The sequence below is a fragment of the Leopardus geoffroyi genome, chromosome B4, assembly GCF_018350155.1.
Source record: "Leopardus geoffroyi isolate Oge1 chromosome B4, O.geoffroyi_Oge1_pat1.0, whole genome shotgun sequence".
Taxonomy (NCBI): domain Eukaryota; kingdom Metazoa; phylum Chordata; class Mammalia; order Carnivora; family Felidae; genus Leopardus; species Leopardus geoffroyi.
Genome location: NC_059341.1, coordinates 134,162,189 through 134,176,144, shown reverse-complemented (window position 1 = coordinate 134,176,144; position 13,956 = coordinate 134,162,189). Strand labels below are relative to the sequence as shown.

The 13,956-nt window shown below is 42.5% G+C and overlaps 1 protein-coding gene across 10 annotated transcripts in view; it reads right to left on the bottom strand.

Annotated features, from left to right (window-relative positions):
- TNRC6B (trinucleotide repeat containing adaptor 6B) overlaps nt 1-13,956 on the bottom strand; it is a 260,344-nt gene that overhangs the window by 23,405 nt on the left and 222,983 nt on the right. For all 10 annotated transcript variants that reach the window (XM_045465916.1, XM_045465910.1, XM_045465911.1 and 7 more), the window contains 4 exons: nt 10,463-10,594; nt 10,095-10,190; nt 9,710-9,914; nt 973-1,110 (listed from right to left, as the gene is read on the bottom strand). In XM_045465916.1, coding sequence (XP_045321872.1) covers nt 973-1,110; nt 9,710-9,914; nt 10,095-10,190; nt 10,463-10,594 — 571 coding nt within the window. The remainder of the gene's footprint in view (nt 1-972; nt 1,111-9,709; nt 9,915-10,094; nt 10,191-10,462; nt 10,595-13,956) is intronic.

The window sequence follows — 13,956 nt, the reverse complement described above, 5'->3', positions numbered from 1 at the left end:
GGGACAAAGGGACCTGATGAATCATCAGCCTAAGGAAGCAGGGTAAGTCCCCAAAGCTGCAGATGCTGGGTTTGAATTATTCAGTCTAGAGACAGATTTTATAGTTTCAATAAATCATTCTTGATTTCATGGCATGAAATCAAATGATAATGCTTAGAGATAGCAGGGAAGAGCTCCATGGGGCCACTTTACCACCTCTGGGGCAGACCCATTAAATAGTGGTTTACAAAGGAACCCTGAAAGTTTTCAGACTGATGGGGCTGAGGCCTGCCAGGGAACAGCAGCAACACCAGACCAACACCTGTTAATACTTGCCTCTCAAGGCTACAGGTGAGTCCAGGTGAATTACTGTCAAATGAAATAAACACTGAATGAAACAAAGGCCGAAGGAAGGTTCTAAGACCTTTTATTTGTGTTACAGGGAAATGGAGAAGTGTTTACAGAGAACGATGGAGGTGAAAGGGCCCACAATTCACAACCAAAGCCCATGATGCCCTTAGCTGCTGCCTTGTGGACGCCGTAATTCACAGAGAACAAGAGAGTTTTGGGGAAAGTTCAAATTTCATGTACTCTTCTACTGGTCATCTTTTGGAGATTAAAGGTTCAAATAATCAACATGATATGTATTTGTTGTGATTTCTTAAACCTCAAAAAAATGGGTTCTGTTCTCTCAGCCAATATATTAGGGTTTTATCCTAATGGGTACTCAAGTTCACTGCTACTACTCTTAATCTCGTTACAGGTGGGAAATTTTGCATCCCTTAATTACAACTAGCATTGTAAGTTTTTCATAATTTGAAATACACGCAGCCCCAATCTTCCTCTCACAGGTGATCACAGGATTTGGGGGAAAAAAAAAAATCAAGAGACAAAAAGCTAAAGATTTCAGCTTTAAAATAATTTGTAAGGATATATTACAAGGCCTGCTAAGGGCTGAACACTTCCAACTCATAAAGCTTTGCTCACTCTTACCATTTTTGTGCATATTGGCTTCCTGTGTGGCTACAGAGGGCAGTCCCTCCATCATGGAGGTCCACTGTTTAAAGCGAGACTCTGTTCCAGCCTCCTTCCCACCAACCATGCCATAGTCCATGCCGCCAGAGCTGAAGCCTAAAACAGAGAATCACATTTTACATCTTTCTATAAATTTCTAGCATCAGTAATCAAAAGATCTGAGGTAGAACCCATGAATAGCTTCCTTTGTCATTTAAAGACTAATTCACAAGAAGTTTCTTCACTGAGAAACAGATTTTGGGGTATCTGGGTGGCTCAGTCGGTTGAGCATTCAACTTGTCTCAGGTCATGATCTCAGAGTTTGTAGCTTCAAGCCCCACATCAGGCTTTGCACTGATAGCACGGAACCTGCTTTGGATTCTGCGTCTTCTCATCTCTCTCTGCCCTTCCCCCACTCTCTCTCTCTCTCTCATTAAAAAAAAGAAAAAGATTTTGATTCAAAATGTTCGTCATGGCTCTTGCTTACCAAAACAAAAACAAAAATAAAAACAAAAACAAAAACTCTTTGTTAAGGTATGAAAATGTATATGAATGCCATCTAATTAAGGCCATCTCAGTGCACCTGTGTCTTTACTCATTTAGCTAACACTTGCACCAGGCAGATTCGTCAACTCAAACAGCAATCTCCACACAACAAACTAATATGGTATAACAATAGTCACGAGGTGTGGTGAGGCTGTCTGGGGGAGGAAAGGCTTTGCAGGAGGGACATTTGATTTAGGGCCTATGGCAGGTATAGAAGCCAAGGATACTAAGTACAAAGCTTTGATCGAAGACAATCAGGTGACATCAGGGAATGATGACGAGTTCAGTGTCACTCGGATGCTCAGTAGAGGAAGTGAGGCAGGGTGGCAGGAGATGGGAGAGAAACGAGGAGTTGTATTGTGTAGGGTCTTTATGTATTAGGCCAAGGATTTGGGGACTTTTTTCTCCAAGACATAAAGAAGAAATATTTCTCCAAGAAATAAAGAAGGTTTTTAACAAGTGAGAGAAAGAGATAACTAAGTTTGTATTTTAGAAAAAGAACTGGCTGTGTAAGAATGGCGTACATGGAGGCCAAGGCAGAATCTAAGAGATCAATTTGAAAGAAATCTTTATGCAGTGATGAAGCCTCCACAGCTCAAACTGGCAGTGACAGGTTCAGAGTTTACTTTGCCACGAGCTCCACGAAAGCCTCCGGTGTCAGGCTTCTGGTGGGAGTGTGGGTGGGTAACGTCTTCCCGCTGCACAGGGCTGGACAGCTGAGGTCCAGCATGAGAGGGTTGCTGATGAGGTCTCACGGGTCCCACCATCCACTGTGGGTCAGAACGTATTTCACATGAAAATAAAATAACACCGAAATAAACGAAACAGAGGAGGGGAAGAACGATGGGTAACCATAGTAAAAATGAGGATGGACCACAGGAGTGTGGAGAGCCATCCTGTGTAAAATGCTCGGGTGACCGCAGGAGTCAAAAGCTCATCTACTCTTAGTCAAGAAGATGTGTCATTCTGGCCAGGCCAGACTCCGTGCTGTACCCACTTGACTCTGCAACCACCTGATGGTGCCTCAATGGCTCTGAAGTTCCACTCATCCAAACCCCATGAGGGCCCAGGTCACGTTTTCCCCCTATGCTTCTCTGAGTTGTCAGAGACAGTTTTAAAAAGGCAGAGTGAATCAAGCTCAAATAATTCCGAGCACCTTGTCCTATGTACAAAGCGTTGCTATTAATATAAAGAACACTGTTCATTCCCATTGCTTGTAAGCGACTTTACTAGTCCGTGTGATTACGTGGAGGGTGCGGGCAGGGAGCAGAAGTTCCGGAAGAAGCCGGAAATATTCCAAATTAAATGTTTTTTTAAAAGAAGAGTGTATGGTATTTTCTTTTTTTCCTGCGTAGCTAGGATGAAATGAGACTGGAGGAACAAGGGTTTTTTCTGACAGAAGCTTCAATGGCTAAGCGGGCCGTTCCTTGGGCAAGTAACACTCTACCTTCGACAGAGGAAACCAGCCCAGGGTGCTTGGATTCCAGGCTAAGCAAAAGCTTGGTTCTAATCATGGAGGAAGAGCTTTTGAGAGTAACCCAGGATTCTGGTGAAGATCAGAAAGAAGGACATGAGGATTAATAAGAAGATAAAGAACTATTCCTTCCGTATTACTTTCCTTTCTTTTTTTTTTTTTTTTTTAATTTTAATGTTTATTTATTTTTGAGACAGAGAGAGACAGAGCATGAACAGGGGAGGGGCAGAGAGAGAGGGAGACACAGAATCCGAAACAGGCTCCAGGCTCTGAGTGGTCAGCACAGAGCCCAACGCGGGGCTCGAACTCATGGACTGTGAGATCATGACCTGAGCTGAAGTCGGATGCTTAACCGACCGAGCCACCCAGGCGCCCCTCCATATTACTTTTCTTTAAAGTTGCTCTGAAATTTCTTTAGAGCTCACAGTGAATAACGTTAATTTCAGCTGCTTAGAGTTCTTTTGTGACGCACAAAGTGTAGAAAATTAGTAGGAGTTCTCCACCTTAGGAAGAGGGGATAGTTTGAGCAGTTCCATCTGAACCTCAAGTAAAGTGGGCATCTTCCTCATTAGAACCTTGGGGATCAAACACCGCGAAAACATGGCAGCATGACAACTGAATCACAAAGTTTGGTAAGCAAACACACAGAGGGGTGTGAAGAGAACAGAAGCTAAAACTGCCTTGAGAAGTTCATTCTCCAACCCCAAAACCAGGAGAGGAAGAGTCAATGTAAGGTTGTACGTAATTCTGTGTCTGTCTTCCATGTCCTGTAGTAACTGGCATGACTTGTAACCTCTAAGCTATTTGTTTTTTTAAATTTTAAAAAAATGTTTATTTTTGAGAGAGAGAGAAAGAGAGGGAGAGAGGGAGAGAGAGAGAGAGAGAGAGAGAGAGAGAGAGAGAGAGAGAACGAGCACCAGCGGGGGAGGAGCAGAGAGAGAGGGAGACACAGAATCCGAAGCAGGTTCCAGGCTCCGAGCTGTCAGCACAGAGCCCGACGCGGGGCTCGAACTCACCGCGAGATCATGACCTGAGCCGAAGTCGGAAGCTCGACCGACTGAGCCACCCAGGCACCCCCTCTAAGCTATTTGTAAGCCCAGACTTTTTGTACTTGCTATTTCATCAAAACCAAACTTCCTCAGTCCACCAAGTTGCCTCCCTGTAATTCTCCAGCTCACCAACAGAGCCCGAACTCAAATCAAACCGTCTTTTAATTCAGTTCCATGCACGCTTACAGAAAGCCTCATTTGTGCCAGGCTTTGGTAGGAGCAAAGGCATTAACAGAAATAAGACATGCCCCTTGCTCTCCCAAGGGACTCATCTCCCCGGTACATCATCCCTTTCGGCTATCTTATCATTCCTACAAATCCAACCCTTGGCCTACCTTATCTGTCTTTGCCAGAATTGCTTTCTTTGCCACGTACTCTAATTCCTGGTCTATATTCATCATTACCACATGGCTCAGTGTCACCTCCTTGAGGAAATTCTCTCAAGGTAACTTGTCCTTACCCAATCACTCCTTCACGCTCTTTGTCTGTATTAGTTCGTTTCTGCTACTTCTTTTATTATAGATTAGAAAACAAACTAGTGCTTTTATAATAATTAAAATAAAAATAAACTATACAAGAATGTACCCAGAGTTGTCCGTTTAACACATTCTCTTTTTAAATGTTTATTTATTTTTGAGAGAGAGAGTGAGAGAGTGAGAGAGAGAGAGCATGTGAGCAGGGGAATGGCAGAGAAAGAGGGAGACAAAGGATCCAAAGCATGCTCTTTACTGTTAGTGAGGAGCCTGAGGTAGGGCTCGAACTCATGAACTTGAGATCATGACCTGAGCCAAAACCAGATGCTTAACCGACTGAGCCACCCAGGTACTCCGAGATTTTTTTATTTGTAAGTGATCCCTACACCCAACATAGAGCTTGAATGTATAACTCTGAGATGATGATCTACCGACTGAGCCAGCCAGGCACCCCCAAATTTTGATAAATTTTAAACATGAAAAGTTAAATTTTATTGGAAGTACATTTTCTTTTTTTTTTTTTTTTCAACGTTTATTTATTTTTGGGACAGAGAGAGACAGAGCCTGAACGGGGGAGGGGCAGAGAGAGAGGGAGACACAGAATCAGAAACAGGCTCCAGGCTCTGAGCCATCAGCCCAGAGCCTGACGCGGGGCTCGAACTCACGGACCGCAAGATCGTGACCTGGCTGAAGTCGGACGCTTAACCGACTGCGCCACCCAGGCGCCCCGGAAGTACATTTTCTAATAAGACAAGGGACTTTATTTCTCAATTGGTTCAGATACCTATGAATGAGTAGGTATGAGACTGCATTCATGCTCTTCCTAGCTAAAAAATTCCTACAGACAAAAAGCACCAAAAAATCTTATGTAAGTAATTAGATGAGAAAGAAGGAGTCTTGTTACAACATCACTTACTTCTTTGAATTCCTGTGGAGGGGATATTCCCTTCCCTCAGCTCAATACATGGATGCTACAACAACTTTAGATAAGTCATTATCCCCAGACAATTTGGTTAAGTATGTTTTCAATTCTGCTAAAAGCAGAGAATTAGAAACCATCTATTTAAAAAAAAAAACAATTAGTTAAGGGTCAGTGAAGCAGTTATTAAAGTCATTCAACTTTTTAATTTTGGGAAAATATACCAAAAGTGGCTTTATTAGGACTAAGAGACTTTTATTCTTTTTTTTTTTAATGTGTTTATTTTTGAGAGAAAGAGAGAGTGCAAGTTATCGAGGGGCAGAGAGAGAGGGAGAGAGAGAAAGAGAATCCCATGAGGGGCAGAGAGAGAGGGGGGCACTATCATCGCGGAGCCTAATGTGGGGCTTGAACTCCTGAAAGGTGAGATCATGACCTGAGCCGATGTCAGATGTTTAACTGACTGAGCCATCGAGGTATCCTGCTTTTAATTATTCTTGCTCCTTTTTAGCCTGCAGGTGTCTTTTTTAGTTTAATACTCGGCAGTATTGAACTGCAAGTTGAACTAGGCAAATTGAAATATTACTCATTTCATTACATCTTTGCTACCTAATTTTTGAAAAAAAATTTGAACCTCTCTGTATGCTTTAAATATATTTTCATCAAAATCTTAGTTATAAATTTAGTTTATTCAAGCCAGGCATTCAAAGTGGATTTACTTTCAGTCCCAAAATGTATTTTTCAATTAAAATAAAATGTCATAATATGAATTTAGGAATTTTTTTAAAGATTTGTTTATTTATTTTGACAGAGTGAGAACACGTGTGTGAATGGGGGAAGGGTAGAGAGAATGGGAGAGAGAAAATCCCAAGCACTTGAAAATTGACCCCACAAACCATGAGATCATGACCTGAGCCAAAATCAAGATCTGGATGCTCAACTGACTGAACCACCCAGGTGCCCCTGAATTAAGGAAATTTTTAACTGTGGAAAAAACTGCAAAATGCATCTTAGAAGGCAGATGGTAACTGGCCAGATCACAGTTAACATGATAAAGACCTAATAAAAATTATCCCTTGTTAAATAAGTTATCAAATGTAAATAAACTAGTAAGTCAATGTTTTTTTTCCTCCTTTGAATGACAGAGAGAGATAGAACACAAGCAGAGGAGGGGCAGAGAGAGAGGGAGACACAGAATCCGAAGCAGGTTCTAGGCTCCGAGCTGTCAGCACGGAGCCTGACACGAGGCTCGAACCCACGAACCGTGAGATCATGACCTGAGTTGAAGTTGGACACTTAACCGACTGAGCCAGGCGTCCCTCTCCTTACTTTAGATTCTAATGCATAGTTACAAGTTATTTTAAAACAGGAGTATGATAAAAAACATGACATTTCTTCAGTAAGTGTATGTACGTGTATACTGAACTCTGGTCCTTCAGTCATCAGGAAGTTATGCCTCCAGTACAATAATCACAAATAACACCATTAAGCTAATAAGACATCATGATATTTTCTATATATTTAAAGAAATGAGAAGATATGCTGCTAAAAACTAAAAGATTCTCAGCTAACATATAATGTTACTACCCCCACCCCCAATAATTTTACTTCTTAATAAAAGACAGAAAATATTAAAGATGTTGTAAGAACTGTCACTGGAACATCATGATGTTAGGTTTTTAACAACTGACTGATTAATGAATACCCAGGCTAAAGGCAAGCACGTAAAAGGTTTATTCACAGGTTTTACCTGATAAATGGTGAAAAACATGTATTTAAGAGAGTCAGTGTCATTAACCTATGTTGCTCAAGCTGTTCAAAGGTACTTTTCTTTCCAGTTAAGACATGCTGTAGGGAACAAGTACAAGTACAAGAGCCATGCACATTTACACGCGTGAAAAAGCCGTCTGGGGCTTCCACATGTTCACTTTGCTTTGTACCACTGGGCTCTACTTTGAGAACCACGTACTCTTTGACAAAAGGGGATGGAAGAAACAAAGTTGCCCTGCCTTATTATCATATACAGTGTCTAAATTCACAACTCGACGCACACCAAAACACCCAGGTTCTTATGTCAAGCTTTCACTTTAACAGAAAACAAGATTAAGAAGGTGAAGACTGGAAACACAGAGTTAATGACACCTTCATTAGTCATTATAGGAGGCTTTCCCCTTGCTTGGCACCCTGGATTTCTACATCCCAGACGGGCATGACTTAGCAAGATAGGAGATGGTGTAGAGTTCTGTCTTCTCTCATGTCAAGTGATGGTACAGGTGTTAGTCATGTATGTATGTATGCATGTTTTTTTAATTTTTAAAAATGTTTATTTATTTATTTTCTATTTTTATTTATTTTTGAGACAGAGAGACAGAGCATGAGCAGGGGAGGGGCAGAGAGAGAGGGAGACAGAGAATCTGAAGCAGGCTCCAAGCTCCAAGCTGTCAGCACAGAACCCGACACGGGGCTCGAACCCACGGACCATGAGATCATGACCTGAGCTGAAGTCGGACGCTTAACCGACTGAGCCACCCAGGCGCCCCATGGTTATTTATTTTTGAGAGAGAGAGAGAGAGAGAGACAGACAGACAGACAGATAGAGAGACAGAGTGAGAGTGAGAATGGAGGAGGGGCAGACCAGAAGGAGACGCAGAATCTGAAGCAGATCCAGGCTCTGACAGAGCTGCCAACACAGAGCCCAATGTGGGGCTCAAACTCATGAGCAGTGAGATCATGACCTGAGCCAAAGTCAGAAGCTTAACCCACTGAGTCACCTAGGCACCCCAAGAAAGATTATTTGAATTTAAGTCAGTTCTCAGGTATATCATTTTATTATTATTATTATTATTTTTAAAAAGTGTTTGTTTATTTTGAGAGAGAGAGGATGAAGGACAGAGAGGGAGACAGAGAGGGAGAAACCATCCCAGGCAGGCTCCACGCTGACAGCACAGAGCCCAGCATGGAGCTTGATCACACGAACTGAGAGATCATGACCTGAGCAGAGACCAAGAGTTGGATGCTTAACCGCCTCAGCCACCCAGGTGCCCCTTGGGCAGATCATTTTAAAGACACAGTGTAGCTGGTGGAAGCTGGAAATTAATTCCGTTAAAACTATCCAAGACCAAGGAGCGCCCGGGTGGCTCAGTTGGTTGAACGGCTGACTCTTGATTTGGGCTCAGGTCATGATCTCATGGTTCATGGGTTCGAGTCCCACGTTAGGCTCTGAGCTGACGGCATGGAGCCCGCTTGGGATTCTCCCTCTCCCGCTCTCCATCTGCCCCTCCCCTGCTCACGTGTGCATGTGTGTTCGCTCTCAAAATAAATAAACACTTAAAACCCCAAACCACACAACTGGAATCCAGGATCAAGATATCCTTTAAGTCTTTGCTATTCTCTGAATGAGGACACCCCAGCAGGAAGTGAGCCCCCACCTCAGTGGGCATGTCACAGAGGTAGAGCAGAGAGCAGGGCCATGTGTCAGGGTCTCTTTGTCTCCTAGGAGCACGGATTTCAGGTCTCTCCAACTTTTATTTCTGAGTTTGCACAGAACAGTAGCTTCTTTATCAAAATAAAATGTAAACTGTGCCATTCTGAGAAGAAACCTGCTGTGGTGTGTGATACCTTTTTAATTTTTAAATTTTATTTTTAAGTCGCTGTTGCCTCACTGATTGGATTCTGTTTACAACATGTTCCCCGGTTCTGAAAGAGCTATGATTTGCCTGCCAACAAATTCCTGATGAATGTCAAAGGTATAACCTTACTTGTGCTAATTCTATTTAAATCGGATGAAATACTAATATCAGAAGAATTTTATCAGTTCGCCTTATAAGTTTAATTTTAGCTCCCCAGTTTTTCACGAGAAGGAAATTTTATCAGTAGAGCTAAACACCTCACCTCGGACGTATTTTAACAGGTTATAACTTCAGACACATGTATCACGCACAGCACGTACACACCCTTTAACTAGCTTTTAAAACTTCCTGGTGGTGGAACACTGGACTGTCATTCATAAATAGTAAGAGACCACTTTGGACCCAGAGAAGGTGGAGCCTAGCTGTACGATTTACTGATTGTGTGGTGAGCTCTGGGACACCGTCGAAACTCTAGGATATCATCTGTCAAGCAGGGATACGAATATTTATCTGTCTTGTGTGCTTGCTGTGAAAACAGAGGGTAAGGCAGGACCAAACCCTACCAGAGGCTCAGAACATGACTGGAAGATTTTTTTTTTTAAGGTGTTTTTCATTACTGAACAACTTACCAGAACCATATCCAGGTATTGGCCCTTTGGTTTGAAGGTCTGGGAGCCCCACATTCAGAGCGTTGGGTACCATGTTGTCCAGATGCGGTTTGGGCCCAACGGGATGAGAGGGCGAGTGCTTCATGCCGGGCTGCCTCTGCTGCTGCTGCTGCTGCTGCTGCTGCTGCTGCTGTTGCTGCTGGAGAGCGCTCACCATCCGAGCCAGCTGGAGGCCAGGAGGCCAGAGCGAGGGGGAAGCCGAGGGAAAATGGACACATGATAAGCCAACACCCTGAGCCTCCTAGGAAAAGACTGCGTAGGACTCACGTTCGTTCTGCTGTCGGAGGTTAAGCAGAGATGCAGCCCTCACACAGAGCACCAGGGGGACCCTTGCAATCCCACGTACCTGCTGCTCTTGCTGCTGGCGCACAGCTTGAGAAAGCTTCCTCTGGTTCTGTAGCAACTGCTGTTGCTGCTGCTGCTGCAGGAGAAGCTGACATGCCTACAAAACAGGGAAGGAGAGAGCGGAGCAAAGCTTCCTAAGCCGGACGTACTGACACACTCGAGAGGGTTGTGCATCTAAGGGCAGGCTGTGGAATCCAGTGGCCAGGAGGGAAGTACCACCAAGTTCCTGGTCCACTGGTCACATTTACCTCCCACTGAGCGGATACATTAACCCTTAAGCACGCATAAAATGAAGTGAACCAAAATCAGAGGAAAAAAAAACCCTAAATAATCTTTTTTTTAGCTATAGGGGGAAAATCTGCTACTCACCAACTGAAACTGGGGAATTTGTGGAAGCTGGCTCAGCATGGCAATTTGTTGAGGAGACAACTGGGGCCCCACATTGAAAAGACCTGGATTCAGGCCACTGTTGGGAAACTGCTTGAGCATTGAGGCAGAAACCTAACAAGAAAAAAGAGGACTCTTTCAGAACTTACTAAAATAAAACTTTTTTTTTTTTTCTGTAAAAAGAATCTTAATAGGTCTAAAGCAAGTGTCGATTGCTTTCCTTGAAAAATGTCTGTAAAAAATACTAAATCATCCGGAGAAATACACCAAAATGTCAGTGATGGTTACGACTGAGCAGTGAGATTATAAGGGCTTTTAGGGGCACCTCACTGGCTCAGTTGACAGAGCGTGTGACTCTTGATTTTGTAAGTTCGAGCCCTGCATTGGGTGTAGCGATTACTTAAAAATAAAATCTTAAAAAAAAAAAAAAAGCTTTTAAATTCTTTACAATAAAAATTATGAATTCATAATCAGGAAGGCTTCTGAGAGACAAAAAAAGTGTTTTTCTTTTAATTTTTTAATGTTTTATTTATATTTGAGAAAGAGACAGAGAAAGAGAAAGACAGAGACAGAGAGAGAGAGAGAGAGAGAGAGAGAGAGACAGAGCACGAGCGGGGCAGGGGCAGAGAAAGAGAGGGAGACACAGAATCCAAAGCAGGCTCCAGGCTCTGAGCTGTCAGCACAGAGCCTGATGCGGGGCTCGAACCCACAAACCATAGGATCATGACCTGAACCAAAGTCAGATGTTCAACCGACCGAGCCACCCACGTGCCCCCGAGACAAAAAAGTTTTAATAACAATGTGACTTTTGCTTGAGAAATTGTTCCTGTAAATGGACCGTAAAACAAAATAGATCAAACTTCATAAAGCTACTAAATAAATGCCTAAAACAAGGTATTTTTGTTATACAAATAAGAAAAATATGTTGACCTGTAAGTAAGAAACACTGGAGTTTCAATTCATGACTTCTCACACCAAACACTCAGAGTCGCAGAGCAAAAGGGCCTAGAAGGTCAAATGACCCAACTGGCTCCTTCTCCACGGTTTTCAGGAGTGAGTTGGGCTGGGCTACAGGAACCTCCAGACAGAGAAAAGCCTCCCTCCCGTCTTTGGACAGCTCATCTAAGATGTTTTCACGGGGCTGAAATGAGTTCCTTGCACTTTCATCCGCTGAGCCGACTGAATCAGCTGGTTCCGTGGGTGGCAAGCAGCACACTGGTCAAGAGTCTGCTTCGAGAGGCAGACCGTACGGGCTGTCATTTCGGAGCTGTGTGACGCAGGGCAAGTTACTTACTGAGCCTTTCTGAGCCTTGTTTCCCCTCCAAAACTGAACAACAATAACTTTAGTGACGGAGGATTTTATGAGTTAATCCACATCAAAGGCTTAGAAATGCACTCTGTTATATGCACAGGGATGGTTCCTCAAGTGTCTAGAGACAATTACAGTTTCTTGTGTCTCATCTTCAGGCTAAACATGCTCACTTCTTTCACGCGTATCTCATCCAATTTCTCAATGCAAAGCCCACAACAGAAAGCCATTTTCTAGAGTAGCTGAGGACTGAGTAGACCTGGCCATCATTAACCATTCTGTTGAAAGCCAGGCTTTCTATTAACAATGCCTGAGATCTCAGTTTCTCTGATGATCACAGCCTAACTCCCAACTCACATATTAAGCTTATTGTCAATTAAAATCTATAATATTTTAAAATAGGTGTTGCTCTCCTATGGAATATTTAAGCAGCTGGGTTGAACTGTATTAATATATGATTTGATCTTAGGACCTTATCTTTCTGCGCATAGCACATAGATGTTTGATAAATATCTATTAAATAAGTGAATATTATATTTCATTTAATTAACTAATTTTTTAAATGTTTATTTTTAAATTTATTTTGAGAGAGAGAGTATGAGAGGGGGAGAGGGGCAGGTGGAGAGAGAGAGAGAATCCCAAGCAGGCCCCATGCTGTCAGTGCAGAGCCCATGAACCGTGAGATCATGACCTGAGCTGAAATCAAGAATCAGACGCTTAACCGACTGAGCCACCCAGGCACCCCACTAACTAATTTTTTAAAGATTTAACTTCTTAAAAAGTAATCTTTACACCCAATGTGGGGCTCGAACTCACAACCCAGAGACCAAGAGTTGCATGCTCCACTGACTGAGCCTGTCAGGTGCCCCACGAATAGTATATTTTAGTAACAGTCACACCACCAAATTCTTTTCTACCCTATTATTCCACTTATGTTCGGTTTGTGTTTCCCTATCTGGTCACTGATGGGAATGCTGAACTTGATAGAGCCGAGGATAATCTAGTAGCCTGTCCCTAAAAACTTCTTTCCAATCTGAGGGTGATCCAGCTGGGAAGAGTCAATCATTTACTAATTCACACAAGTGTTTTAGCATTTACTTTATATTTTTTCATCTTGTCTAAAACAAAGAGACAGCTTGTCAAATGGTTTGTCAAAATAGAGATTTCAACAATGTCATTCTTATCAAACAATATTTAAAACTAATCAATAAAATGAATTAAGACTTGTTAGCAAATTTATGATTCTTGATTTCCTATCATAGGTGCTCAAAAAGCCATCTTTTTGATAATCTAGTGTAGATTACCAAAGTCTAGTCTAGATTATTATTGCCTAGAATTGGCACCAGTTCATCAGTATTTAAACCACTTCCTTTACTGTTTCAAAAGTTGTTTAAAAAACTTCCCCATTCTCTTCACTTCCTTGGAGGGGAGGGGTGCCTCTTTCCTATTTCTACTCTGAGGCTCCACACAGAGGGACATCTACCTTGTTCTCTGGGCCTCCTGCCCTTTTTTCCTGGCAGCAAACCTATAGGGAGGGTTGCCCCGTTCCAATTACTACTGGCTAAGTTTGTAATTCAGTATTAGGAAGCTCACATTCTCCAGGATCTGCATTCTCAGTGGTAAAGGGGATATTTTGGCCCCACATGCCTTCCTCTTGTCTTAAAAATTCAGTATTTGTGCAAGAAAGAAGAGCAGTCATTACTAAATTCCCCTTGAAGATCCCCAGCATTCCTCAAAGATCACAGAAGGGCTCTGCGATTCCTTTCACAAACTGTTTCTCTGTTGTAGGATTTAATTTGTCTCAACCCTTTTGGTTGAACGACTTTATCCTCAACAGAGACGACAAAAGCGGTGCCAATGTTATTCTCACTTAATTTAACTTAATTTTCATTTAATCATTTAAAACATACACAAGTAGTCCAAAGCAGTGACTCTTTTTCCAGTCACTGATTTGCACCAAACCGAATTCTGAAGACTCTTTCAATCTGCCTGTTGTTTTGCAAGCCTCCACTTATTTTACGTTCTAATCCCCCAGCACGACTCTTCCACATATCCATCTCTGCTTGCTACCCTTACTTTCCAGCTTTTGAAAATACCCCTTTAAAATCTGAGTCATCAGAAAGCTTTCAGCAGAAGACCCACTGGCTGTTCCCACTGTATCTTTCTT